Below are 26,161 nucleotides of genomic sequence, written 5' to 3'. Positions count from 1 at the left end.
TTATAGTGGGCTTCCCTTTATAAAGCTCAGAGTGGCTCACAGGGGCTCTCTCCCATCCGTCTGAATTAGTTAGGAACACACCTGTTTCACTTCAGCAACACCAGGCGCTCCCTGCTTGGCCCAGTCAGAGTGTGGCATCTCTGACTTAAGGTGAGAGCGAGGAATGCCAGCTAAGCCCGCCATTTTCTGAGACGGGCAAGGTATGAGTGCTTTTGTTTTGAAGACTCGCTTGGAGCAAACTCTTGAGAAGCCCTTCTCTTCCTCCTCCTCCCCCAGACCAGGCTGGAGCTCTGCTCTGATCCATCCAAGTGCCTGTCACCACAGAAGGTGACTGAAAACGAACACCAAGGCTTCAGAGAGCCCCCCTTTCAGAAACCCAAGACGGCCAAAAAGAATGGGGTTAAAGATAAACAGCACCATCTGTACCTTCAAGATCGGGCGAATAACATTCTCCTTGAACTGCTTGGAGATGGTGATCTTGTCTGTCATCTGGACATCATCTGAAAGGAAAGGCACGAGCTGGCTCAGTGAGCAGCAGGTCATGGACAGCACCCAAAACACAGCACACCTTCCAGAGCAGAGGATTCTTTCCTTGGCTGCCCCTCCTGCTTCCTTGCAAGAATAAGAGGGAAGCCCTCTCCTTGCATCTTCCTTTTTGCAGAAGCATGGCATGGGTGGAGGGGAGGGGGGCACCTGAAAACAGAGCCACAAAAGGTCTTTCTTTGCCCAAGACCCCAGAGAGGAGCCCATAAGACTCGGGAAAAGGTAGGCTCATATTTCAGGTAACAACAAAGGAGTCAATGGACGGGCTGGAATTCAGGAAGTTGCAACCTGAGCAAATCTGGACGAGTAAAAGGAAAAAAGAATTGCTTCTGGGCACAAGTCCTGCATCAGAAACTGTGGCTGGCTGAGCTGACTGCAGCCCCTTGGAGCTCCTGGCAAGGGCAGCAGATGGAGTTTGCCCCTCAGCCATTGGCACCCATCTGCTTCTATGGGAGGAAGTCAAGGGGTGGGAGAAAAACCTTCCCCTTCCCCTTGCCGACCTTGTTATTTGGGTGGGGGAGGTCCCACATTACATTCCGTTTACTTTTCTCCCGCAGAACTCAGTGGGAACCAGAAGGTGCTAGAAACGTACCGTTGTGCAGATCCAACACCAAGGCCCATTTCAGACGTGCTTTAAGCGCCATTTTAGGCACGCGGGACAAACCAGAGGGAATGTCTGCTGCCTTCAGGCTCTGCTTTGTCACTTTCCAGAGGGGCACGGTTGGCGCCACTGGAAAGAGAATATCAGGACAGACACAGATCTGTCTGATCCAGCAGAAAATATTATGAAGTGCCATTTAGGGTGGGATTTGGTACGAACACAGGAATGCACACGGCAGCAGCAGCGGAGAGGACACATAGGAGGGAACTGGTACCCAGGTTTTCGGCAATCCTCTTCCGGCTGAATTCCAGGGTCTCCTCCCTCAGCTGCAAGGCGCACTGGGCGATCTCATCACTGGCCACATTGGAGGTCATGATGAAGATGGCATCCTTACAGTCAATTGTTTTTCCTTTCCCGTCTGTCAGCCTGCCCTTCAAAAGACAAGAAAGAGCAACACCCCATTCCTTTGTAAAACAGACACAAGACTCTGAGTGGCATCTACATAAAGCCTACCTTCAGAAAGAGAAGGGAGTTGATTCAGACATGATGCTCTCTCTCCCTTCCACCCCCTCACGACAGCAGGGGAATGATTCCTGTAAAGCAGCTTTCACCAGCTTGGTGCCCTCCAGACAGGTGTGCTGGCTGGGGCTGATGGGAGTTGTAATCCAAGACATCTGGAAGGCACCACGTTGGGGAACAATGCCATAAAGGAAGCTGGGGAACAAGGAAGATGCAACATCAAGATGCAAAATGTGCATGGATTTGGCAGGAAACGTCTGTGAGCAGAATCTTTTCTGAGCATGGGGTCACTCTGGCAAAACGTGCATGGATTTTCCATTCTGGTTTAACATCCTTTCCTGGGAATGATTTCAAAGTTCTCCCAAGATGGAGTCAGTTTCTTTGATCAAAGGTTTTGAGATTCTGGGCCAGATTAAACACCAACACAACCTTTCCGTTTTGTAACTTCAATATTCCTCATTGGTGCCTCAGTTTCCTACACCGGTTCATGTTTCACAAGGGGTTTTATATGCAACAACAACTAGATTGCAAGCCTGCAGTGCAGGGTCCATACTTAATTTTATGTATCGTGCAGCACTGTTTAGAAAGTGCGTTAGGAATATTGTTACTATGATTACGTGGGAATTACATTTGCAGTGGCTGAATAAAACCCCTCATGGAAAAAATCGAGTGTGTGGCTGTTGGAGATGCTCTCCTTCCCCAAGAAGCCCCTAACATGCTTGCAGTGGCGCACACTCAGATTCTGCGGTCAGGACAACATGATGCACATCTGCACGATGGTGCTTCCACCATGAAGGTAGAGCCTGACACTGACTTTATGCCTTCTATTTAATTTTTACCTCAGTAGTCCCTTCACTACCACTCCCTAGATATGCATATATGTGTGTATATATATTATTTTATGTATTTTAATTGCATTGTATGTATTTTAATTTATTTTAATGTTTTTGTGATTTTTATTGTGTGCAATTTTATTACGTACGTGCTCAATTTTATTGTAAGCCGCCCTGAGTGCCCTATTATAGGATAGAAGGGCAGGATAGAAATATTTTAAATAAATAAATAACTCTTCTTTGCTACTCTGGCAGTAAAACCTGACTCTGAAAAGACTATGGGCACCATGCAGAGCAAGGAAGAGCATTGCCACAGGCTGGTCCATTAGGGCAAGTCTGTCCTCAGCTGGCTCTCATCTGCCTGCCTTCTTACTTACAGCCAGCCCAGAGGGGTGGCCCTGCGTCTCACTTCCTTTCTCCTCAGCTTCAGTGTTGCCCTTGCAGAACTCATCAGGGAGGAGGAGGGTGGGGAGAAACCGAGAATGAGTTGGCGCTGCCTGCTGTTGGGCACCTGCCTTCTGCCCTACCGGTCCCAAGGGACACCAGCCACCACTGCTAGGCACGTACCGTTCCCACGCAGATCGGTGTGACGAGCATCCACAGGACTGAAGTCCTCATTCCAGTCCTTTCAATGGGACTGAAGTGACACAACGTTTCTAAGAGTGGGGCCTTCTTAAGGATATTTTAGCCGTTTCTGGATCCTGAGCCTTGAAGTTATGCTGCCTTAATGCTCTCAATATTTTATCCATAATAATCATTATTAATTATTAAATTATGGAATGATCTCTCTGACGAGGTGTGCCTGGCGCCAACACTGTTATCTTTTCAGCGCCAGGTCAAGACTTTCCTCTTCTCCCAGGCATTTTAGCATGTGTTTTTAAATGGTTTTTTTTAAAAAAGTGTTGTTAAATTTGTGTATTTGTTTTTAATGTTTTCAATTGTTGTAAACCGCCCAGAGAGCTTCGGCTATGGGGCGGTATAAAAATGTAATAAATAATAATAAATAATAATTATTATTATGGCGAAAGGTCATAGCCTTTGGGTTGAAAGGCGGAATGAGAATCTTTAAAAAATAGTAACAGTGCAGTGGCAGACTGTGGCCTGCAGAAAGTTGAAGTTCAACCTCTGGAGCTCTCAGTTGCCGCTGGGGTTAACATCTGGGCTGCAACTTCAAGCCCTTTGGGCAGGAGCACCCAACAGGGCATGCTCCTGTCCTACCCCACCGAGCCTTCCCCTCACCAAAGGCCATCTGGAGCGGGTGCTCGTACACCTCTGAGAAGAGGCAGACAAAAGTACAGGGAGCTGCTTTATATCAAGTCAGACCATTGCTCCATCTCGCTCAGTATCGTCTAGACTGAGTGGCAGTGGCTCTCCGGGATTTCAGGCAGGGAATTACCTGGAGATGCCATTGGGGGTTGAACCAGCATCTATTCCTGAGCTACAGCCCTTCCCCCAACATGCGCCAACTGCATGCGCTTTCCGTCTGCCTCCTGCCTTGGCCTTTCCTAGGGGAAATGTGCCTGCCAGGTACTTGTACTTAAGAAGAGCCTGGCTGCTGGATCAGGCCAGTGGCCCATCTAGTCCAGCATCCTGTTCTCCCAGGGGCCAACCAGATACCCATTATGGGAAGCCATAATGATCTTGGATCTCCATCCACCCAGCAGGCCTATAAAAAAGGGGAAAGGATCGCAAAGGATTATCCTAAACAAAAAGATTTGGGCAGATATGTTAGTGGCCTTCATAGACTTAGAAGGGTGGGTGGTTGTTTGTTCACTGAGGATAAGACAAGAAATTAAACATGAAGAGCCCCCTCCTAATTACAAGAGGCTGTCGGTGCTGGGCTGAGACGTTTCAGAGGAACTGAGAATTCTCCTCCCTTGGAGGAGCCTCCACGTCCAGAGGCAGTAGACCTCTGATTATCAGGTGCCAGGGAGGGGTGTTGCCTTCAGCCATGCTTACAAATTTCTCAGAGGCACCTGGATGGCCATGATTGAGAATAGAGATGAAGTGGCCACCGTCAATTTAGATCTGCATGGCTATTTTTGTTCTCTGTTTTTCAAGAGTGGACTTGAAGGCATCTCTCAGGGATGCTGTAGGCCCAAGAGAGGGGGGTGGGTAGGAGTGGTGCCCCTCTGCCTGCATTCCTTCCAACCTGGATGTAGGATTACAGTTGATTGGTAGAGGAATCATTGCACTTGGGGAGCGCATGAGGTCCCTGGAAGGTGGCTTATTCTCACTGGGGAGAGCCAGTTTAATACGCTAGCAGTGAAACTGCTGTCAGCTATAAAGAACCATCGCTGGTACAGGGGGACTGTTCCGGCTGCTCTCTCAGACCTGAGATCACCACAGCTTCTAATTCCACACGCAGCACGTTAACCGGAGATGGGTGGCTGGGGAAACAGACAGGCACCCAGGAGCGGCTGCATAGGAGAGCCATCACCACCGCTCCAAGCACTCATCTCCTCTGTCTCCCTCCAAGAACTCTAAAACCTTTCAAAAATACTGATTTGGGGAGAGGAGAAATAAAACAAAAGAATACGTCCCCTCCTCCCAATGTTGCCAGGAGCAGCCCTGCCCAGCAGAACATCACTAATTCCTGTCGGGTGCTTGGGATTAACATTTCGGTTATTGCTCTGTCAGGCAGGCGGGTTCAGGAATTGATTTCGCATTTAGCGGCTGCCACCATGATCTATGCAAGAAAAATACCAGTGTTATTAATCCTTGGGAAAAAAACTGAACCCTCCCGCCAAAAAACCACAATCTAGCCAGGTTTTTTTTTTAACCAAACACCAAGAACTGAAGATCTACACAGGAGGGGTTGTGAAATCTGCATGCGCTCGCTCTTCCTCAGGCGAATGCCAAGTGCTCTTGTCTGGCTCAGTCCATCAGACTGGAGGAATCTCTTTCCCACAGGTCAGACTGATGCAGGCACACCCAAAGACATGGCTGTGCATTGCAAGTGGCAAGCAAGCAAACCTGTGCAGAGAAATCTTGGGCCCAGGGATACACAGAGCTCCTAGTAGGGCCAGGTGCATTCTGCATAAAACCCAGCACCTTGAGATACTCCACTGCAAAAAAGCAAAAGAGTGCAAGCTGCTAGCTCTTATGGCAGCCCAGTGCCCTGTAAAAGCCTTGCCCCAGAGACTGCTGAAGCAAACTTCCAGTCGTCAAGAGACAGGGATACAGCACCCTTCATACGCTTCTCATCATTATAGAAAATAAAGGAATCCATGGACTTCTAAAAAAATTGACAAACTTAGTTCCACCAAGGACAAAGAATTTGGGCTACCATCATCATCATCAAATTATATTTATTAGTAGCTGTTTCACCAACGTGAAGAACTCAAAGCAACTTACAAAATAAGCATTAAAAACAAGTATAAACTGCGGAGGACATGGGAATATAGGAAACTGCAACATTGTCTTTGGAGACTGGTGGCAGCTCTACAGGGTTTCAGGCAGGGAGCCTGGCCCAGGCCTACCTGGAGAGGTTGTCGGAGGCTCAACCTGGGACCTTCTGCATGCAAAGCAGATGCTCTGCCCGAGAGACACGGCCCTCCCGCAATATGCTCACTACAAGCCCCTTCCAAATCTAGCTAAACTTCCCATATATTACTATGCATAATTTTACTGTTATGATCCAGCTTTCACATCCCATACTAGTTTTTGTTAGGATCTGAGTCCCTTGACTCTCATTCCTGCATTAAGGTTCTCGCCTCCACAGTTGCAAATGCAGACACCTGGTTACTTGTTTAGAGGATCAGTTAAGGAAATACCTCCTTAATACACTTCACCCCATGTACAGCCTGTAGCCAGGAGTGAGGTGAACAAAAGGGAAAACAAACTCCTTGTTAAAGCCAGGAGCTTTCAACACAGCCCTTCGCCACTGATTAGGTAAGCAACCAACAGTTTGCACAATAGTGGGGGACTTAACTCTTGACAGGCAGGGATGAGCAGAATTCACTCTGCACACGTTACCACCAGGGGTGTTCACTCAACCCCATCTACACGTACATCCAACATGTGTTTGGGGCAGAAGGGCCACACGTTGCAGCTTGTCCCCGACGTCCGTGAATTCAGTCCAGCAACAATAAGATTAAAACCAATGATAACAAACCCACTAAAAATGTACAAACAGATCAGTACAAATAAAGGCAGGTCATGCAAGACCTGCCGCATTAAAACAGCCCATTGATACCTAAAGCCCTTCAAGTTAAGGGCCGACAGCCCATGGAAAAAGGAAGGGTTTTGCCTGGCACCTAAAAATAGATAATGATAGCGCCATGAGTATCTCCCTCGGGAGAGCATTCCACTAGCGGGAAGCCACCACTAAAAAGGCCAGTTCTTCTGTCGCCACCCTCCACACACACACGGGAAAGTCCGAGTTGTTTCATGTGGAGAGAGGCTGTCCTTGAGGCATTGGGGTCCTGAGCCACATAAGGCTTTATAGGTCAAAACCAGTACTTTGAATTGAGACTGGAAACTAATTGGTAGCCAGTGCAGTGGTGCAGAGGCTCTCCATGAGACTGAGAACTCTGTGCAATTTGGATTCCCAAATCTCTCCTAATGCACAGAAGTGGGGCCAGGCCAGGAGGCGTGATCTCCCGGTCTTCTCCATGCATTGTTTGTATACATGGTGGTGTGAAAGAGGTCAAGTAAATATCCCTGTCCTACCCTGAATCAGCAATTTCAGATAGGGAGTGAGGAAAGATTAGAACAGTAGGGAGACAAAGCTGTTGCTGACTGGTTGACAGAGATAAATACATTACACATAAATACATTTTCTCTGTTTGCTGTAGCAGCCCAAGAGATCAGACAAAAATTTATTGCACAAAATGGGGTCTGATGCACCGTGGATCATCCATCTTAAAATGTGTCTCAGTTTGACTGTTTGCAGTTTTGCGGTGACCAAATACATCTGACTGACTGACCAGCGAGTGAGGATGTGTAGGTGAACTACACTTTGTTGTTGTCGTTGTTATGTGCCTTCAAGTAGACTACGACTTATGGCGACCCTATGCATCAGCAACCACCAAGAGCATCTGTTATAAATGACCCTGTTCAGATCTTGTAAGTTCAGGTCTGTGGCTTCCTTTAAGGAGTCAATCCATCTCTTGTTTGGTCTTCTTCGTTTTCTACTCCTTTCTGTTTTCCCCAGCATTATTGTCTTTTCTAGTGAATCAGAGAACCACACTGGAATTTCATAAATGTGTGTGTGCATTTAAAAAAAATAATCTTACTTCGTCAAACAGCTGCAGCATGATGGTGAGGACGTCGGGGTGGGCCTTGTCCACCTCGTCAAAGAGCACCACCGCGTTTGGGCACTGCTTCAGCTTCTTGGTGAGCTGCCCGCCCTCTTCATGGCCAACATAGCCTGGAGGGGAGCCAATAAACTTGGCAACCTGGAAGAGAAAGAGTCCGCAGAAGTCTGGTGAAAATGCCCTGACACAGGACAGAGACCCACCTGTGGCTTAAAGCAAGAGTGCCTGTATGAGGAACCGGAGTTTGCATCCGATCTCGGTGCACAGAGCGTGCCGATCATTGAGTAGCAAGGAAAAGAAGATGTGTCTGCAACTGCGTACATTCAGAATGCAGGACATCCAAGGACAGAGATCTCAGTGCACAAATTAGGCATATTTACACATGGTTGCTGATGTTGCCGTATATATTCAATCTACTTTTTTTAAAAAATAAAGGGTTGTGAGTTTGTTTTGTGGTTTTGGGGTGTGTGTCCAAGGTCTGCGGGAATGGAAGGTGGACATGGATAGTAGAGAAAGGTGAGTTATTGGTGTGGGGGCCAAGAAACAGAAGGCCTGGCAGGGAGCTGTGAAGGGCATTGAAATCCTGTTCAAGGCACTGTGCTCTGCTTTCCACACCACACTCTACAGCTACTAGAAATATTTCCTGCATGTGTTAGCAGGGACTAGACATTTTCTTTTCTTTTCTTTAAAAAGCCAACGAGTTCAATTCTGCATCGGATTTCAATTTTCAGACAACACTTGAATGGCAAAGTAAAAAAAAGGTTTACAGTTGGTTGTGGGAAGAGAACAAGGAAATGGCTTGACAGATCTTTCTAGGCAGGCAGCGTATTCCAGGGGGTGGAGGCCTTCATGGAAAAAGTCTCACTTCGTATCCCAACTAATCTTGCATCTGGGAAAGAGGGAACATGGAACTCTATTCTCAGGAGACGGGAAGGAATACATGGCAGATGATGTTCTGCAACAAGGCATGCCATGTTAAATGTTATTTGTATAGGTGAGGCAAGAGGAACAAAGCTGAGTTTCTGGAGATAGCATGCCCCCAAGGGGCAAGTGACAGCAAAGGTGTGAATGCCAGGTGACACAAGGTGCACTTCTGGGATCTGCAAACGGGCGTGGTGGCGATGGTGGGAATGAGAGTACTGAACATGCGCCTCTCGTACTAACCTCGTGTCTTTCCTGAAATTCTGACATGTCCAGCCTGATGAAACCCTGTGGCACAAACAAACAAACAAGAATCATTCAGAGGTGCTGGTTGTACAACCAACAAGGAGTTGCAGCCAATCCTGGCTCCCTGACAGTGTTATGATGCTAAGGTCTGCAAATCCCTGTGGTGTTGCATTCACTTTACATTTTTATCTGGACACGTGAAACCTGTGCCTGCTGCCAAGAGACTATACAGAACTAGAAAGACCCATGCAATGACTTGGTATAATAAGGCAGTGTCCTGTGTTCCTTGGAGTGCACACCCCAAAATGTAATATGCAAAATGGTCCTAAGATGGCAGAGCGGGTGATGAATAGACCCAGTTCGTGAGGCACTATCCACCAACGGAAGTTGTGCTGTTTTAGGTAGGTACCAAAATGTCTTGGGCAACCCCTGGAATCGAGTGGTTTCTAATCAAACAAAACATGGTGTATGTTTGTCTCATTTGTCTTCAAGGGAGCCAATGGCCATATAAACCTGCTTTGAAAGGCTGTTATTCTTGAAAGCGGAAAGTAAGCCAGCATTTCTCATGAGTGCAATCTGCCACAGGGGCTACTACTGCCTTAAATGGGCTCAGTCCCAACAACTTATTTCTTGGTGGAACAGCAGGGATGAAAAATGGAGACCCAAAATAGCGCCTTGCAAAACAGAACAGTCGGGCATTACAACTCTTCAAGTACTTAGAAATATATCAGCTGGTGACAAACAATACCAGAAAAATGCACCCGCACAGAGGCTAAATTAAGTTCTCAGATAATCATGGCGGTGAAATAATACTGTTATGAAACAGGCAGATTGTTGTTGTTATTATGTGCCTTCAAGTTGATTATGACTTATGGTGACCCTATGAATCAGCGACCTCCAATAGCATCTGTTATAAACCGCCCTGTTCAGATCTCGTAAGTTCAGGTCTGTGGCTTCCTTTATGGAATCAATCCATCTCTTGTTTGGCCTTCCTCTTTTTCTACTCCCTTCTGTTTTTCCCAGCATTATTGTCTTTTCTAGTGAATCATGTCTTCTCATTATGTGTCCAAAGTATGATAACCTCAGTTTCATCATTTTAGCTTCTAGTGACAGTTCTGGTTTAATTTGTTCTAACACCCAATTATTGGTCTTTTTCGCAGTCCGTGGTATGCACAAAGCTCTCCTCCAACACCACATTTCAAATGAGATGATTTTTCTCTTGTCCCCTTTTTTCACTGTCCAACTTTCACATCCATACATAGAGATCAGAAATACCATGGTCTGAATGATCCTGACTTTGGTGTTCAGTGATACATCTTTGCATTTGAGGACCTTTTCTAGTTCTCTCCTAGCTGCCCTCCCCAGTCCTAGTCTTCTAATTTCTTGACTGTTGTCTCCATTTTGGTTAATGACTGTGCCAAGGTATTGATAATCCTTGACAAGTTCAATGTCCTCATTGTCAACTGTAAAGTTACATAAATCTTCTGTTGTCATTACTTTAGTCTTCTTGATGTTCAGCTGTAGTCCTGCTTTTGTGCTTTCCTCTTTAACTTTCATCAGCATTTGTTTCAAATCATTACTGGTTTCTGCTAGTAGTATGGTATCGTCCACATATCTTAAATTATTGATGTTTCTCCCTCCAATTTTCACACCTCCTTCATCTTGGTCCAATCCCGCTTTCCGTATGATATGTTCTGCGTTAAACAAATAGCGTGATAAAATACACCCGTCTCACACCCTTTCTGATGGGGAACCAATCGGTTTCTCCATATTCTGTCCTTACAGTAGCCTCTTGTGCAGAGTATAGGTTGCGCATCAGGACAATCAGATGCTGTGGCACCCCCATTTCTTTTAAAGCATTCCATAGTTTTTCATGATCACAGTCAAAGGCTTTGCTGTAATCTATAAAGCACAGGGTGATTTTCTTCTGAAATTCCTTGCTCCGTTCCATTATCCAACGCATGTTTGCCATATGATCTCTGGTGCCTCTTCCCTTTCTAAATCCAGCTTGGACGTCTGGCATTTCTCGCTCCATATATGGTAAGAGCCTTTGTTGTAGAATCTTGAGCATTACTTTACTTGCATGGGATATTAAGGCAATAGTTTGGTAATTACTGCATTCTCTGGGATCCCCTTTCTTTAGAAGTGGGATATATATTGAACGCTTCCAGTCTGTGGGCCATAGTTTAGTTTTCCATATTTCTTGACAAATTTTTGTCAAAATTTGGACAGATTCAGTCTCAGTAGCTTGTAGCAACTCTGTTGGTATGCCGTCTATTCCTGGTGATTTGTTTCTTCCAAGAATTTTAAGAGCAGATTTCACCTCGCATTCTAAAATTTCTGGTTCTTCATCATATGGTTCCTCTGTGAATGAATCTGTCATCCTGGCATCTCTTTTGTAGAGTTCTTCAGTGTATTGCTTCCATCTTCCTTTTATTTCATCTCAGTCAGTCAGTGTGTTCCCCTGTTGATTATTCAACATCCCTACTCTTGGTTTAAATTTCCCTTTAATTTCTCTAATCTTTTGGAATAGGGCTCTTGTTCTTCCCATTTTGTTGTCCTTTTCTATTTCTATACAATAACTATTGTAATAGTTTTCTTTGTCCCTACGTACTAGTCGTTGTATAGTTGCATTTAGGGTTCTGACTGTTCCTTCTTTGATCTTTATATTCTTCTGGGATGTTATTTAAATTGTATTTTGGCATTATGAGTGCTTTGTTCTTCTTCTTTAGCTTTACTCTGATTTTCAATACGATCAGTTCATGATCTGTACCGCAGTCTGCTCCTGGTCTTGTTTTTGCAGAAAGTATGGAACTTCTCCATCTTCTGTTTCCAATTATATAATCAATTTGATTCCTATATTGACCATCTGGTGATGTCCACGTGTACAGTTGTCTTTTTGGTTGCTCAAAAACTGTGTTGGCAAGAAACAAATTATTGGCTTCACAGAATTCAATAAGTCTTACTCCTGCTTCATTTCTGTCACCTAAGCCCCATTTCCCCACAATTCCTAGTTCTTCTCTGTTCCCTACTTTTGCATTCCAGTCCCCCATGATTATCATCATATCTTGTTTTGGTGTGTGATCAATTTCCTCCTGTACTTCTGCATAAAATCTCTCCAATTCTTCTTCTTCTGCATTTGATGTTGGAGCGTAAACTTGGATGATGGTTATGTTGATAGGTTTCCCATTTAATCTCATTGACATCACTCGCTCAGACCTTGCGTTGTAGCTCCTAATTGCTTTTGCTACATCACTTCTCACTGTGAAAGCAGCCGCATTTCTTCTTAATTTCTCATTTCCTGCATAAAAAAATTTGTAGTTACCTGATTGGAAATGTCCCTTTCCCGTCCATTTTAGTTCGCTCACACCAAGTATTGTAATGTTGATGCATTCCATTTCTTGCTTGACAATTTCTAACTTTCCCTGGTTCATGCTTCTCACATTCCATGTTCCTATTGTGTGTGTCATACAACTCCGGACTCTCCTTTCGCATCTGTGCTCATCAGCCTCTGGGCTTCCTTTCGGGTTTGACCCAGCTGCGTCATTAGTCACAGCGCTACTCGTACTCATGCCTTCTGACCTGGGGGTCTCATCTTCCAGCACTATCTCGTGTTGCATTTTGGATACTCTGTTCATAGGGTTTTCGTGGTAAGAGATATTCAGAGGTGGTTTACCATTGCCTTCCTCTGAGTTTGGATGCATCTTAGTCTGGTGTCTCAGCTTTGACCATTCCACTTTGGGTGCCCCTGCTAGGAGTCTAGCCTCTTGGTCTAGACTCCTGACGGCATTGCTCTCAGCTTCTTCAACACTCTCAAACTCCCTCATCACGTTAAGGTGTGCATCCTAATTTGGAGGGGGGAAAAACCCAAGAAAAACACTCAGAAGGTAAGTATCGGTGACCCCACTCTCCTGTGTTCCAAAGGGCTGCTGGTCCATCTAGAAGACCAGCACTGTCTCCTCTCCAGGGAGTCTCTCCTAGCCCTGCCTAGTGATGCTGGGGACTGACCTGGGGACCTTCTGCATGTAAGGCAGATGCTCAACCATTGAGAAAGTGCACACAAAAGGTGAACATCCCCAGGTTCAAACGCAGTGGCCAGAATTTTCACTCATTATTCCCCCTAGTTTTCTTACATTCCTGTACGTAACATGTACCTATGACTATTCATCTGGGCTGGGGAGAAAAAGAAACAGACAGTGCAGACATCGCAAAGACCATACAATGTGGGGACAAGTCCCTTGTCTAAAAAACAGCTGGGTTTGCAATGCACACTGGGAGGAAGGCATGAGAGCTGAAGATGAAGCTTTCAGGTGGCGCACAAACAAGACCTTTGTGACAACCTCTTCCTTTATCCACCGGTTCCTGTTGTAGCTGTACTCCCCTCCGTCCTTCCCCAATAATTTTCTCCACATTCTGTGACCCCTTCTTTGATGCATTAATTAACTAAATAACCACCAAACTGATTATGTGTTAGTAAACGGCTTGTTTTGAGCATGCCATTGAATTAGTGCAGCCTTTGTCCTTGGCAGTTACAATATTTGATCTTGAGCCAGCAGTCACAGTGGTTAGAACAAAACTAACATTAAAAAGGGGCTGGGTTGTTATCCTGGAAACCAGTACATGAAGAGGCTTCCTGCAAGGCTCCAAAACCTGCAGCTTTTAAAAGCAGCTGGTTGCTCCCACACAGGCTACAATTGTGGCCATGACATCACTTTTGCATTGATGTCATGGGGTCGCACACAGGACCAGGTCACCTGTGCAGATTCTGCAGAGGAAGGGCATGGGATCTCCAGGTAGGGCTGGGACCCCGGAGAGCCGCTGCCAGTCAGTGTGCACAATACTGAGCTAGACGGATCAAGTTTCTGGTCCAGTGTAAGGCAGCTTTCTACATTCCTATGAGAACATTCCAAAGGAGTGCCAGGGATGAAAATGTAGAATGGGAACCTGCTCACACGCCTCCTGGGATTGTTGCTCCTCCATACACTGAACCCTGGGGAAGCAAGGCTGCTCTGTTAAAGGAACACAGAAAAGAGGCCTTACCTTCTTGACGTCTTTGTGCAGGTACTTGGCTGTCTGCTTGGCCAGTTCTGTTTTACCTGTTCAAGAAGCAGCAAAGAAACAGGAGGTGTTGAGGGACAAAATGATTGTCTGAGGGAGCCACAGACTGTGCCGCTGTAGTGCCACTCTCTCCCACATAGCGTGCCAGGTCACGTGAAAGGGCCTGGGCCACGAAAGAGGAGACCATGCCGCAGCTGACCCCCAGCATCAGGGGTCAATTCAGTCACCAGAGGCTTGAAACCTGTGCAGGGAGGAGACACACTGTAGGCTTTGCAGCCCAGGATGCAGGAAGATGTGGTGTTGAAGTGGTTCCCACATGCCTAGGGGCAGCAGGAGAAATGGGCCTGTGTTGTTGCTTTAAATCTAGCTTGCAACGCAGACGCTGCAAAGAGATCTTGGTACTGTTGTCACACAACTTCCTAAAAAGTTTTCGATTGGTTTTATTTGTGCTCCAGAGACATCACTGTACCAGGTGGCTGCACTTTATTTTAGGCAAAACTTCTGTAAATGTGGTGGTGTGCGTGCGTGTGTAGGGAATGGAGTGGTGTGTGTGTGCTTCAGAAAGAGTTTGGTCTGTGCCTTTCCACCTGTTCTGCTTACATGCAGGACCCCTGCGGTGCTGGTGCCAGCTGTGGGCCAACCAGTGTCAGGGAGGGGAATCATAGAATAGTAGAGTTGGAAGGGGCCTGTAAGGCCATTAAGTCCAACCCCCTGCTCAATGCAGGAATCCAAATCAAAGCATTCCCGAAAGATGGCTGTCCAGCTGCCTCTTGAAGTCCTCCAGTGTCGGAGAGCCCACTACCTCTCTAGGTCTTTGGTTCCATTGTCGCATGGCTCTAACAGTTAGGAAGTTTTTCCTGATGTCCAGTCGAAATCTGGCTTCCTGCAACTTGAGCCCATTATTCCGTGTCCTGCACTCTGGGATGATCAAGAAGAGATCCTGGCCCTCCTCTGTGTGGCAGCCTTTCGTGTACTTGAAGAGTGCTATCATATCTCCCCTCAGTCTTCTCTTCTCCAGGCTAAACAGGCCCAGTTCTTCCAGTCTCTCCTCATAGGGCTTTGTTTCCAGTCCCCTGATCATCCTTGTTGCCCTCCTCTGAACCTGTTCCAGCAACCTTCTTCGTTCCTACTTTGTTGGCTTTTTTGTGGCGCAAAGTTTAATGACAAAATTCACAACCAGTTGTTGAAAACTGGCTTTTAATGTACAGTTCCACATACAGGCTTCCAAGCTCTCCATAGGCAAAATTATTAACTATCATTATCCTTATTATGCTATTGCAAGATGCTGGAAAGGACTAAACCTGGTGTTCTCTTGATACGTTGGGTGTGGCTTTGCTGGCTGGGGCTGATGTGAGTTGCCGTCCCAAACATCAGTAGGGCACCAGGTTGGGGAAGGCTAGGCTAGTTAATATCTTCTGCTCTTAAAAGGAATTTTTGAAAGAGCACAATCAACAAAGAAAGATGAACCCTCCCCCTCGCCCCCACCCAAAGGAAAGTAAGTCTTAGGAGGATTTGCTGAACCAAGGTGCTTTAGAGGGTCATACCAGAGGCAGAGTTAGACCGATTCACCTAGGCGTTCCCAAGAGCAATGTCCTTGACTTTGAGACAAGGAGTAGATTTGCTGGGAAACATGATATTGTTTATTGGATTTATATGCAACGTCTTTCATGAAAGTCTAGGCATGAAGGCAATCAATAATTCAAGACACATATTACGGAATAAATCTACATTGACATGGTATCAACAAATATGTCAGCTCCACTGCAGCTGGAGACGCATCCCTTGCGAGGGCTGTACCTGCATGGAGCAGGTCCTACAGGATTCTGGCACGTGCCCTGAAGGGAAAAGAGCACTTCAGGGTCTGCCAAACCTAAATGAGATGTCCTGAGCTACAATCCTTCCCTTGACTCCTCCTTTTCTTAACTCCTCCTTTCATACCTAAGGGGCTGCCAATTCCTGTTGCTTCATCCTTTTCAAAAGCCACACTTTACTCTCTGCTAAAACTCTTGCCCTCCCCAGTCATCTCTCATTTCTGAGACATCTCCTCACTGGCCCTCCCATCTGGCCCCATTTTGTGTCTCAGGAGAGGATGACTCAATCCAGACACATGCCAAGCCATGGTTTGTGCTCATCGGAGCTTAGAACCCAAACTATGCTTTGAGCTTCCAAACATACAATAGGTAAACCATTATTTAGAGCCGATTGTCTGCTTTGATTTTTTGTCCTCTCAGCACTCAGCTTCGTACGTTCAAAATTCTCTCCATGGTGCTTAAGGCTCTGGAACTATAGAGATGGCCACCTATAGTTAATCGGTTCAGATATCATGCCAAACTGCAGTTAGCACTAGCCATGGTTTATAAATCCACCTGGAACAATGGTTTGCAAATCCACTTGAAAACAACGGTTTCTGATTCCAGTTTGCTGGTTGATTGCAAGCCATGGTTCACCAGATCAGACATCACTCCAAATTAGCTTCCTTAATCACGTTTTGGTGTTTTGGTGGAACTAACATACTCTTATTTACGTTTCATTTTATTTACAGGTGTGGGGAAGGGGAGCTATACTTAAAACTACTGTTTTGGGCATTAGCCACATGTTTATTGTGATGTCCATCTTTCTCTGGTTAAACATATCCAATTCCTTCAGCCTGATCTCATTTAGACCTACAAAGGGCTGCAACAACAGCCCCCACCCCACAAGCCTATCATGTGGGTCAAAAAGTTAACCTGTACTGAGCAGATTCTTGTGGTTTGGTGGTCAGGGCATAGATACTGCCACTCTTTCTTGGACTATAAAAGGAAAGATGGGGCACAATTTTAAATACATACATGCATACATTCCTGACTCAAAACTTCGGTGCCTTTACAGATGCCTGCTTTGGTACATGAATGCAAGGGGAAGAACATGTCCTATGGGATGGAGATAATACAGGGCCCCAGAATATGACTGGGCCAAGGGGCCCCTTGTTCTTTCTATCTGGTGTTTTGCTTGAACAATAAAGTTCTTCCTGAGTCCATTCTAGTTTGCTACATAGCGCTCATGTCTTTTCAGCTTTCCTCTGCAACAGGAACTAGAAACTTGCTTCTTCTTTTAAAAATGCAAAAAGACTTCAGGATTGGACTTTGGCAGCTGGCATCAGATTTTGTGCTTGTGTGGTGTGCGCATGGAAGCCTTGGAGCTGCTCGCAAAACTAGCAGAAAGTGTGTGAAAGGCAATACAATTCTATAGACTTCTGAAGTGATAAGGTTTTTAAATTCTGAGATGATAAGGTTTTTAAATTCTTTTAAAAAAACCAACTTGACGGACAGGAATGAAGATTTGTTATGCATTATGTGTATGCTGTACCCAGTGCGATTTAACTTTGGGTTTTACCTGACCTATATGATGAATTTGGAATTTATTTATATTTATTTATTACATTTATATCCCACCTCTCCTCCAAAGAGCTCAAAGTGGAGCACAAACATGGTTCTTCCCCTCACAACTTCATCGTCACAACAACCCTGTGGGGTAGGTTAGGCTGAGAGACAGTGACTGGCCCAAGGTCACCTGGTGGTGCTTCCTGGCTGAGTGGGGATTAGAACCCTAGTTTCCCAGGACACCACACTGCCTCAGGTGCAAGGCTATTATTATGCTATTGCATCTCATTCACAATAACCCAAACCCATGGACCATGACTGTTTCGGTGGCAGTGTGTGCATGCATGTGTGCGGGGGGCAGGGCAGGTAAGAGGACTGAAAAACCGGCCTCTGACTTGGCATAGAGAGTGCTTGAAAATGGGCCCTGAGTTCTCTGGCCCATACAGGGTGCAACATCCTCAGTTATTCTCTCTCCACGGCATGAGAAAAAAAGCCACTAGGTGTGCTTTTCTGAGGCAGGGCTTTGACTAGCCTGCCTCATCACAAAAAAAGGAGACAGACTTTACCTATTCCTGATGATCCCAAGAAGAGAAAAACCAAGGGATGCTCCTCGTCATACCAGCCATTTTCCTTCCTCCGGATGGCTGCAATCGAAATGCAAGAAAAACAAAGGAAGGGGTTATATATCTGGGCACATAAAAAAGGGAAAGGCATATAAATCAATGACACAACAGCAAGTATAATTATCACTAAGTATACACTATGTTTTACTGCACTCTGCCCACTCAAAGTCTTCACTACCATTAGAGCTACCTAATTTGATTAGCCAGCAAGGCCCCCAGAGATACCTAATCAGGTTAGCATGGATTTGGAAAGCTGCCCAGAGCAGATTTCGGATAAAGTTTTCCAGGATGTGCACTCAGCGTTGCCAGGGAAACAGAAGGGAGGATGGACACTGGATGAACCAGAAAGGGACCCGTTGGGTGGACAGTGAGGGGAAGGGTGAAGGAGGGGAGAGGAAAGGGGGGCAAGATTCAAGAGGCTCAACAGCTCGGAAGCAGCACCTTTTTGCACAAAGAACTGGGAAGGAGACATTTGGTACCTCTTCTATTCTATGGGGAAAGAAGCCTTAAATTCAAGGTCACAGCAGGTTTGCACAGACATGTGGGACACCAGCAATAATGGTGCTAAGATGAAGGAGGATTCAGGGGAGCTGTCAGGGAAACATGACATGGATTTTAGCAGACCAAACATGAAAACGTCTGTTCTGGAGAGGAGGAGCACTTGAAACAGTCGGGTTGGGCCCAAACCGCCCTCTGACTGGCCAGCTGGGGGCAAGTCACCTTTCCTGTGGACCTGCTGCTCCTGGCATCCCAATCATAGCTGTGCTCTCTCAGGTTACATGCACAATGTAAAAAGAATTGATAAGAACAAGAAAAAAGTAATGAAACGCATGAAAATAAACATGACGACAGCACTTGCTTGCATGCAATGGCAAATGAAAGCACAGCCACTCCACGCGAGCAAACACTGATCGCTGGTGCCCAACAGATGTCCTCAGTGGCCTTTTCTGGGTGTGTGTGTGTGACCAGTTGGAACTGGGTTTTCTCGGGGACAGCAGAGAAAAAAACACTGGTGGGAAAAGAAGAGGTAAGGCTTTGGTGCACCACTGGACAGGCTCTGTAGCCGCTTTAAGACACAAAGTGAAAAGTGGGAGGATACAGTTCTTAAACAAACAAAGTGGAACCCTGGACCAGCGCGATCTGTCTAGCTCAGGACTTGGGAGTTCTGACACAAGAAATGCAACACATGGCTCCGTGTGTGGCCGCCTGGATGCTGTAATTCCACCCAAGTATAACTTCTGGCACTGAACGCACAGAGAATATTGGCTTTTGCTTCAAAAACTCCCCACTACGTTCTGATCTTTAAAGCTGAAGATGGTCTTGAAAGTATATGGGCGGCAGTTGGATTCCTGGGCAATGGTGATGCGAGGGCTACTCTGCTCCGCTCACATTGTCGAACAGACCAGCAAGCACACCAGTAGAATAAATTATGCATAGGCAAATTTATTTAATTTATGCAAGTTACAGAATTGGCCATTCCTGACGCTGAACTCAAGATTTTTAATGATGTTCATGGTTTTCTTGAACACTGCCTTGATAGTTTAACAGTTTATTTTATTTAAGCCATTTATATACCACTTAAATCATTAGCATTTCTAAGCAGTGTACATAAAAAATCAACTATATAGAGAGGAAAAGAATAAAAATTCATCATAAAACTGAAAATAACCCCAAACACTACCTTAAAATGCCTGCTGGCATGAGAAAGTATTTGTCATGGGCCTGAATCTCAGTAAGGAGGGCGCCTGCCTAACCTCAGCCTAATCAGAGTTGACAGTATATAAATACTTTTATAAGCAAACAAATAAGCTCTTTGCAGACTTGTGAATTCGTGGCTGAAATCAAGGCACAACAAGGTACAAGGGGAGAGAGTGCTTAGATTGTTGGACTAGGACCAAGAAGACCCAGGTTCAAATCCTCGCTCAGCTATGAACAGACATCAACTCTAAATTACCTCACAAGAGCTGTTGTGAGGACAAATGGGTGGGGGAAGAAGCTTATATATAAATGATGATGATGGTGATAATTCCGCACAAGTACTCTAAGAACATAAGAAGAGCCTGCTGGATCAGGCCAGTGGCCCATCTAGTCCAGCATCCTGTTCTCACAGTGGCCAACCAGGTGCCTGGGGGAAGCCCGCAAGCAGGACCCGAGTGCAAGAACACTCTCCCCTCCTGAGGCTTCCGGCAACTGGTTTTCAGAAGCATGCTGCCTCTGACTAGGGTGGCACAGCACAGCCATCATGGCTAGTAGCCATTGATAGCCCTGTCCTCCATGAATTTGTCTAATCTTCTTTTAAAGCCGTCCAAGCTGGTGGCCATTACTGCATCTTGTGGGAGCAAATTCCATAGTTTAACTATGCGCTGAGTAAAGAAGTACTTCCTTTTGTCTGTCCTGAATCTTCCAACATTCAGCTTCTTTGAATGTCCCCGAGTTCTAGTATTATGAGAGAGGGAGAAGAACTTTTCTCTATCCACTTTCTCAATGCCATGCATAATTTTATACACTTCTATCATGTCTCCTGTGACCCGCCTTTTCTCTAAACTAAAAAGCCCCAAATGCTGCAACCTTTCCTCGTAAGGGAGTCGCTCCATCCCCTTGATCATTCTGGTTGCCCTCTTCTGAACCTTTTCCAACTCTAGAATATCCTTTTTGAGATGAGGCGACCAGAACTGTACACAGTATTCCAAATGCGGCCGCACCATAGATTTATACAACGGCATTATGATATCGGCTGTTTTATTTTCAATACCTTTCCTAATTATCGCTAGCATGGAATTTGCCTTTTTCACAGCTGCCGCACACTGGGTCGACAGTTTCATCGTGCTGTCCACTACAACCCCGAGGTCTCTCTCCTGGTCGGTCACCGCCAGTTCAGACCCCATGAGCGTATATGTGAAATTAAGATGTTTTGCTCCAATATGCATAATTTTACACTTGTTTATATTGAATTGCATTTGCCATTTTCCCGCCCATTCACTCAGTTTGGAGAGGTCTTTTTGGAGCTCTTCGCAATCCCTTTTTGTTTTAACAACCCTGAACTCTACTTTCCCCAAAACTCTGAATTCTCAGGAGCCCCACAGTTCCCCACTCTCTTTCATTCTCCTTGATCAAAAACAAGGACAATCAGCTTGTTGAATTTTGGGAACAACTTATTCAAGCCCTAACCCCCTTTTTTTGTGAGGCAAACTACTCACCACCAAGTTGGCTTTTCTGGGTTGTTCTGGCATGACAGAGCAGTCTCTTGAATATGCCGACCTGCATCCTGACCGTGACTCCTCATCTCCTGGAAAATGTTCAAGAAGCAGTTTTCAGTCAGGACGGGGCCAGTCGCCATCCTGGTATGTGTTGAGGCATTCAGGGGACCACTTCGACATGCCAAAATGACCCAGAAAAACCAGCACACTGCATAAAAAAATGGTTTCATAAACTGGCCTTGAGGAACGCTGAGGCATGAGTTTTTATTTCTATTTTTTTTAAAAAATGCTCTGGGGAGGCCATTTGGAATGGCTGCAAAGGCTACATTAAGCGGAGAGCCTCCATACCAATGTGGTACTGAGACTCTCCAAGCAATGGCAGCTCTACACAGGGCTTGCTGTTCTAAGTGGTACGATCGCCACCTGGAATGGAAAGGTCATCATCCAGAGCTTACTTCTAGGAGCCTCCAAGTTCTAGACACAACACGGAGATGAACCTGCCTCACCCTGGCAAAGTCTGAGAAACTTTGAAGCCAGCAACACCCCACAGAAGGAGAGTATGGTCCAGCAGCTGTTTTGGTGGACTCAGTTGACAAATGTGCAGAAAACCACATTCCAAGACAAAACCAAAGGAAACTGGGAGCTAATTCCTAAATTGCCAAGAGAGCATGCCTATAACTGTGCCTATGCCTGCATGTGTTTGTATTCATCATTGTATTCTCCATTTCACTACTGTCTCCCCCCCACAGTCCTAATTTAGACTGCAAACTCCTTGGTGCCAAGTCTCCCCTGCCCCCCACTATTCTCTCAGACCCCATGTGCACTGCCGGTGCTAAATACAGGAATCAAATAACCACTCAGTGACAGAGAGATGCAACCATTGCACTTTTCTCCCCTTCCCTCCAGTAGTCCTCCTTCCCCACTTCCATGCTGTGAGGGGGAACTTCAGAGCACCAGGTGCAGAACAGTGGTCAAAGGGGTCAATGCCCCATGAAGAATCGCCTTAGATCCTGAACCTGCCCACAAGACTGCTGGGTCCAGCACAGTTCAGCTGGCTGCTTCCAGACACCACAGAACCTCCTAGAGCTCTCCATATTATGCATTCAGCTCAAAGGGTAGCCATTTTGGTTTGCACTCATTTTGCTACTTCATCTCCAAAAGGGTTCACATTTGACCCCCAAACCAACTCTCAGGGCAGAGCCAAATGAACACCTATTTAACTTGATGCGCTACCCACCCCCTAGTTTTTCAGGGCATCTCAGGTGACCCATAGCTAAAGCCAGACATATCATCAGAATAGCCTTGCTGCTCCGAGGGCCCATCGAGTCCACCATCTTGTTGTCATGGGGATATCGACAGATGCCTATGCAGTGCAATAGCACCCTTCAGAATTTAACATCTCTGTATTGGATTTCCATTTTGAACATCGAGGCCTCAAGAATACTTTTAAACAATATTTTTAAACGACTAGTCTGTCAAGAGAGATCATTTTGTATATTCTATGTCTCCTGAAACACGTATGGTGGTTCTCTTTAAACTCTCATCTCTGACACACACACACCTGGAATCTTCACTCTGGGAGATTTTGGGAATGTCCATCGTCACCACGTTATTAAAATGTCCTTCTTTATATAACTATGGAAGGGCACAATCTCCACAGTGACTTCCCCCCACCCTCTGAAAGTAGTCCCTTTCTATTCGATCCTGAAATAGGATTAAACCACAAGGAAATGTTAAGACAATAAATTTCCTTAATGATACAAAATGTTTTAAGGTAGGAAAAAATGGGCACAATTTTTGTTTTACGGTTTGCAGTGAAATGAGATGCTTGACAATATATTTAGACAGATACTTCTGGGAATACATTATGACCACAATGAAATATGAAGATATATGTAACACTGTTTTTTATATTTATGACAATTCTATCGTTGTGTATACTTTACTGGAAAAAATAAATATTATTCCTTTAAAAAGAAATCAAGTTATAAAACACAACCACTCAAATACATTCAAATCGAGTTTTGAGGGGACTTAATCTGGGCCAGGCCTCAGACCAGGACCATTTGACACGCCAGAACTGAAGCCTGGAATAGAGGAAGAGAAGACAGCAGTGACTCTGAGTACATGCAGAACGCTGCTCCTTCATCCCTGAGGACCTGCAGGCTACCTCAGTGCACAATGAGAGATTTTAGGCAGGTTTCAGGCTAGCACCTCTCCTTCCTCTTCCAACAAGCCTTTTAAGCCTTCTAAGTAGAACCCCTTCCCAGTCTGCATCTGTACTGAAATTGTTTTTAGATATTTTAATTGTTTTATGATTTATGTGTTTGGTGCCTTGGGCTCCTTTGAGAGGAAGGGTGGGGTATAAATTTAATTAATTAATTAAATTTAATCAATTTCCTTAAACATAAGGAAAAACTCCCTAGCTGTTAGAGCGGTACGACAATGGAACCATTGACCTAGGAAGGCGGTGGGGTCTCCAACACTGGAGGCCTTCAAGAGGCACCCAGACAGCCACCTATTGGGAATGCTTTAAGTTGGATTCCTGCATTGAGCAGGGGGTTGGACGCCGTGGCCATATAGGCCCCTTCCAACTCTACTATGAAAATGGAAATGGACCGCCTTCACGTCGATCCTGACTTATGGTGACCCTCTGAATAGGGTTTTCATGGTAAGCGGCATTCAAAAGTGGTTTACCATTGCGTCCCTCTGAGGCTGAGAGGCAGTGACTGGCCCAAGGTCACCCAGTGAGATTCATGGCTGTGTGGGGATTCGAATCCTGGTCTCCCAGGTTGTAGTCCAACACCTTAACCACTACTATGATTCTATGAATTAAGCAATAATAACTCCCAGTGTCTGGCCTATTTAAAGCAAGGCCTCTTCCTTCCACTTCACTTCTCAAAAGAGGTACTCTTGCCGTATCGATCACAAAAGCATTTTGTGATACTTTGTGCAAAGAAGAGAAGATGCCGCAGAAAGTGTATTGTGTTGTAAATGATGCTAAGAGCTCACCTGCACAGCCTGCTTTTTAAAATTCCACACAGACCTGTCTCGGCAATTGTCAGAGGTCAGTAAGACCAGAGATGCAACATATTATGTTTGACAGAAGTGCTCCTTAAACAAGGTGAAATGCCAAGCTTGAAAAGAATGACGAGCGAAGATATTTCTTGTGATAGCAGAGCAGAATAATGGAAGGGGAGGGAAGGAAGGGGAAAGAGAGCAAACAAGAATCACCGGGTGCTCCTGGCAGAAAAGGCCAATGTGGACAACATGTTCAGAAGCTCCTAGAGGCATTCTGGAGAAGGGCCTCCTGGGAGCTTTGCCAGACGTGGGCCTCCTAATGATCCTCTCCACGAGAGAGAGAGAGAGAGAGAGAGAGAGAGAGAGAGAGAGAGAGAGAGAGAGAGAGATGTGAGCATCTCTCGATATTTTCTGGCTGTTTCTCTACATGTGTGCAAGGAAGGAAATTGAAGGCCAGAAGGAAGCCTGGCTGACCTGATCTATTAGGGAGAGGGGTGTTGACGCCATCTCCTCCTTGTGCAAAAGGAAGGGGCAGTCTGACATGTCCCCCGAGTCACAGCACAGACTCTCAGTCTTCATCTCTGGAAAAAAGGCAAGCAAATGTTTACTCTGAATGCTTGCTTGGGAGGTGTGAGAAAGGGTTTGGAGAGTGGTTAGCAAAATCTCAGCCTGTGGAGGTGGGGTTGAGCAGGAATCGTGAAGGTGCTGTTGTTGAAGGCTCTGCTTTTCCTCTTTGCCCTTCCCCTTCAGGACAGGCAGAAGTATTTATTATGCCAACAAGCCACCCTGAACATTTCCTTCGTCTCCATAATTCATTCAGATCGCAGAATCGGGATAACTTGGTACAGAGCACACACGATCTTGCTTCTAGCACATCCCGGGGCTCTCACGAAACCTAAAAGGTCAAACACTGTGGGCAGCTTTACAAGAAGAACATCATGAGCACTGGTGTGATTTGTATCTGTGTTGGCAAAGACAAAGAGAGTAATAAACTCTCCCTTCATGGTGCAAACAGGCCACCTGCATACCAGAAGGCACTCGCGATCTCTCTGGTCTAGGCAGATGCCCCTCGCTTCTGGAGCACAGGCCATGAGAAGGGGCACTCGAACAACCACACGGCCTGGTCCCACGGGGCTTTTGCTTTTCGTTACTGCTAGCAGAATGTTGCAGCTGCCTGCCTTACAGTTTGGGCTCCGCTCCTCCTTTCTTGCAGAAAGCAACATGAAGACCCACAATGAGCTGCTCATAACAACTCAGCAGCAAGTTGGACATAGGAGACCTGGACCACCTTTTTATCATGGTGATCTCAGGTTCAGCTCCCCCATTTGTACAATGGGCATAATAGAGGTCTACCTTGCAGGGCTGCTGGGAAAGCCAACCCAGCACTTTTTATTTTATTTATTTTATTTTATTATTTTATTTATATCCCACCCTTCCTCCCAGCAGGAGACCAGGGCAGCAAACAAAAGCACTAAAAACACTTTAAAACATCATAAAAACAGACTTTAAAATACATTAAAACAAAACAACTTTAAAAACATTTTTTTAAAAAGCTTTGAAGACATCTTAAAAAAAGTTTAAAAACATTGTTTTTTAAAAAAGATTTAAAAACATTAAAAAGCAATTAAAGCAATTAAAAAGCAGTAAAGATGGTAAGGCACTTTTGCAAATAAAAATGATTTGGTGGCTATACTGCGCAGGAAATGAATCAATGAATCAATGTATCTATCTGTCTGTCTGTCTGTCTATCTATCTATTACATTTATATATTGTCCCATAGCCGAAGCTCTGCGCGGTTTACAGCAATTAAAAACAATAAAAACAAATATACAAATTTTAAAACACACAAAAAAATTAAAAAACACAATTAAAAAAAAAAATTAAGAACACATGCTAAAATGCCTGGGAGAAGAGGAAAGTCTTGACCTGGCGCTGAAAAGCTAAGTGTTGGCGCCAGGCGCACCTCATCAAAAAGTTCA

General features: G+C 45.4%; 1 protein-coding gene across 4 annotated transcripts in view; it reads right to left on the bottom strand.

Moving 5' to 3' along the window:
- CLPB (ClpB family mitochondrial disaggregase) overlaps window positions 1–26,161 on the bottom strand; it is a 116,234-nt gene that overhangs the window by 5,772 nt on the left and 84,301 nt on the right. For 3 of the 4 annotated variants that reach the window (XM_061629162.1, XM_061629160.1, XM_061629161.1), the window contains exons 8-13: window positions 17,908–17,985; window positions 13,965–14,020; window positions 8,922–8,966; window positions 7,737–7,898; window positions 1,419–1,575; window positions 427–500 (exon numbers count right to left, since the gene is read on the bottom strand). In XM_061629162.1, the coding sequence (XP_061485146.1) occupies window positions 427–500; window positions 1,419–1,575; window positions 7,737–7,898; window positions 8,922–8,966; window positions 13,965–14,020; window positions 17,908–17,985 (572 nt within the window). The remainder of the gene's footprint in view (window positions 1–426; window positions 501–1,418; window positions 1,576–7,736; window positions 7,899–8,921; window positions 8,967–13,964; window positions 14,021–17,907; window positions 17,986–26,161) is intronic. The other variant, XM_061629163.1, reaches the window with a different exon arrangement.

The sequence above is a fragment of the Rhineura floridana genome, chromosome 5 (assembly GCF_030035675.1).
Source record: "Rhineura floridana isolate rRhiFlo1 chromosome 5, rRhiFlo1.hap2, whole genome shotgun sequence".
In the NCBI taxonomy this organism is placed as follows: domain Eukaryota; kingdom Metazoa; phylum Chordata; class Lepidosauria; order Squamata; family Rhineuridae; genus Rhineura; species Rhineura floridana.
This window is presented reverse-complemented; position numbering and strand designations above follow the sequence as displayed.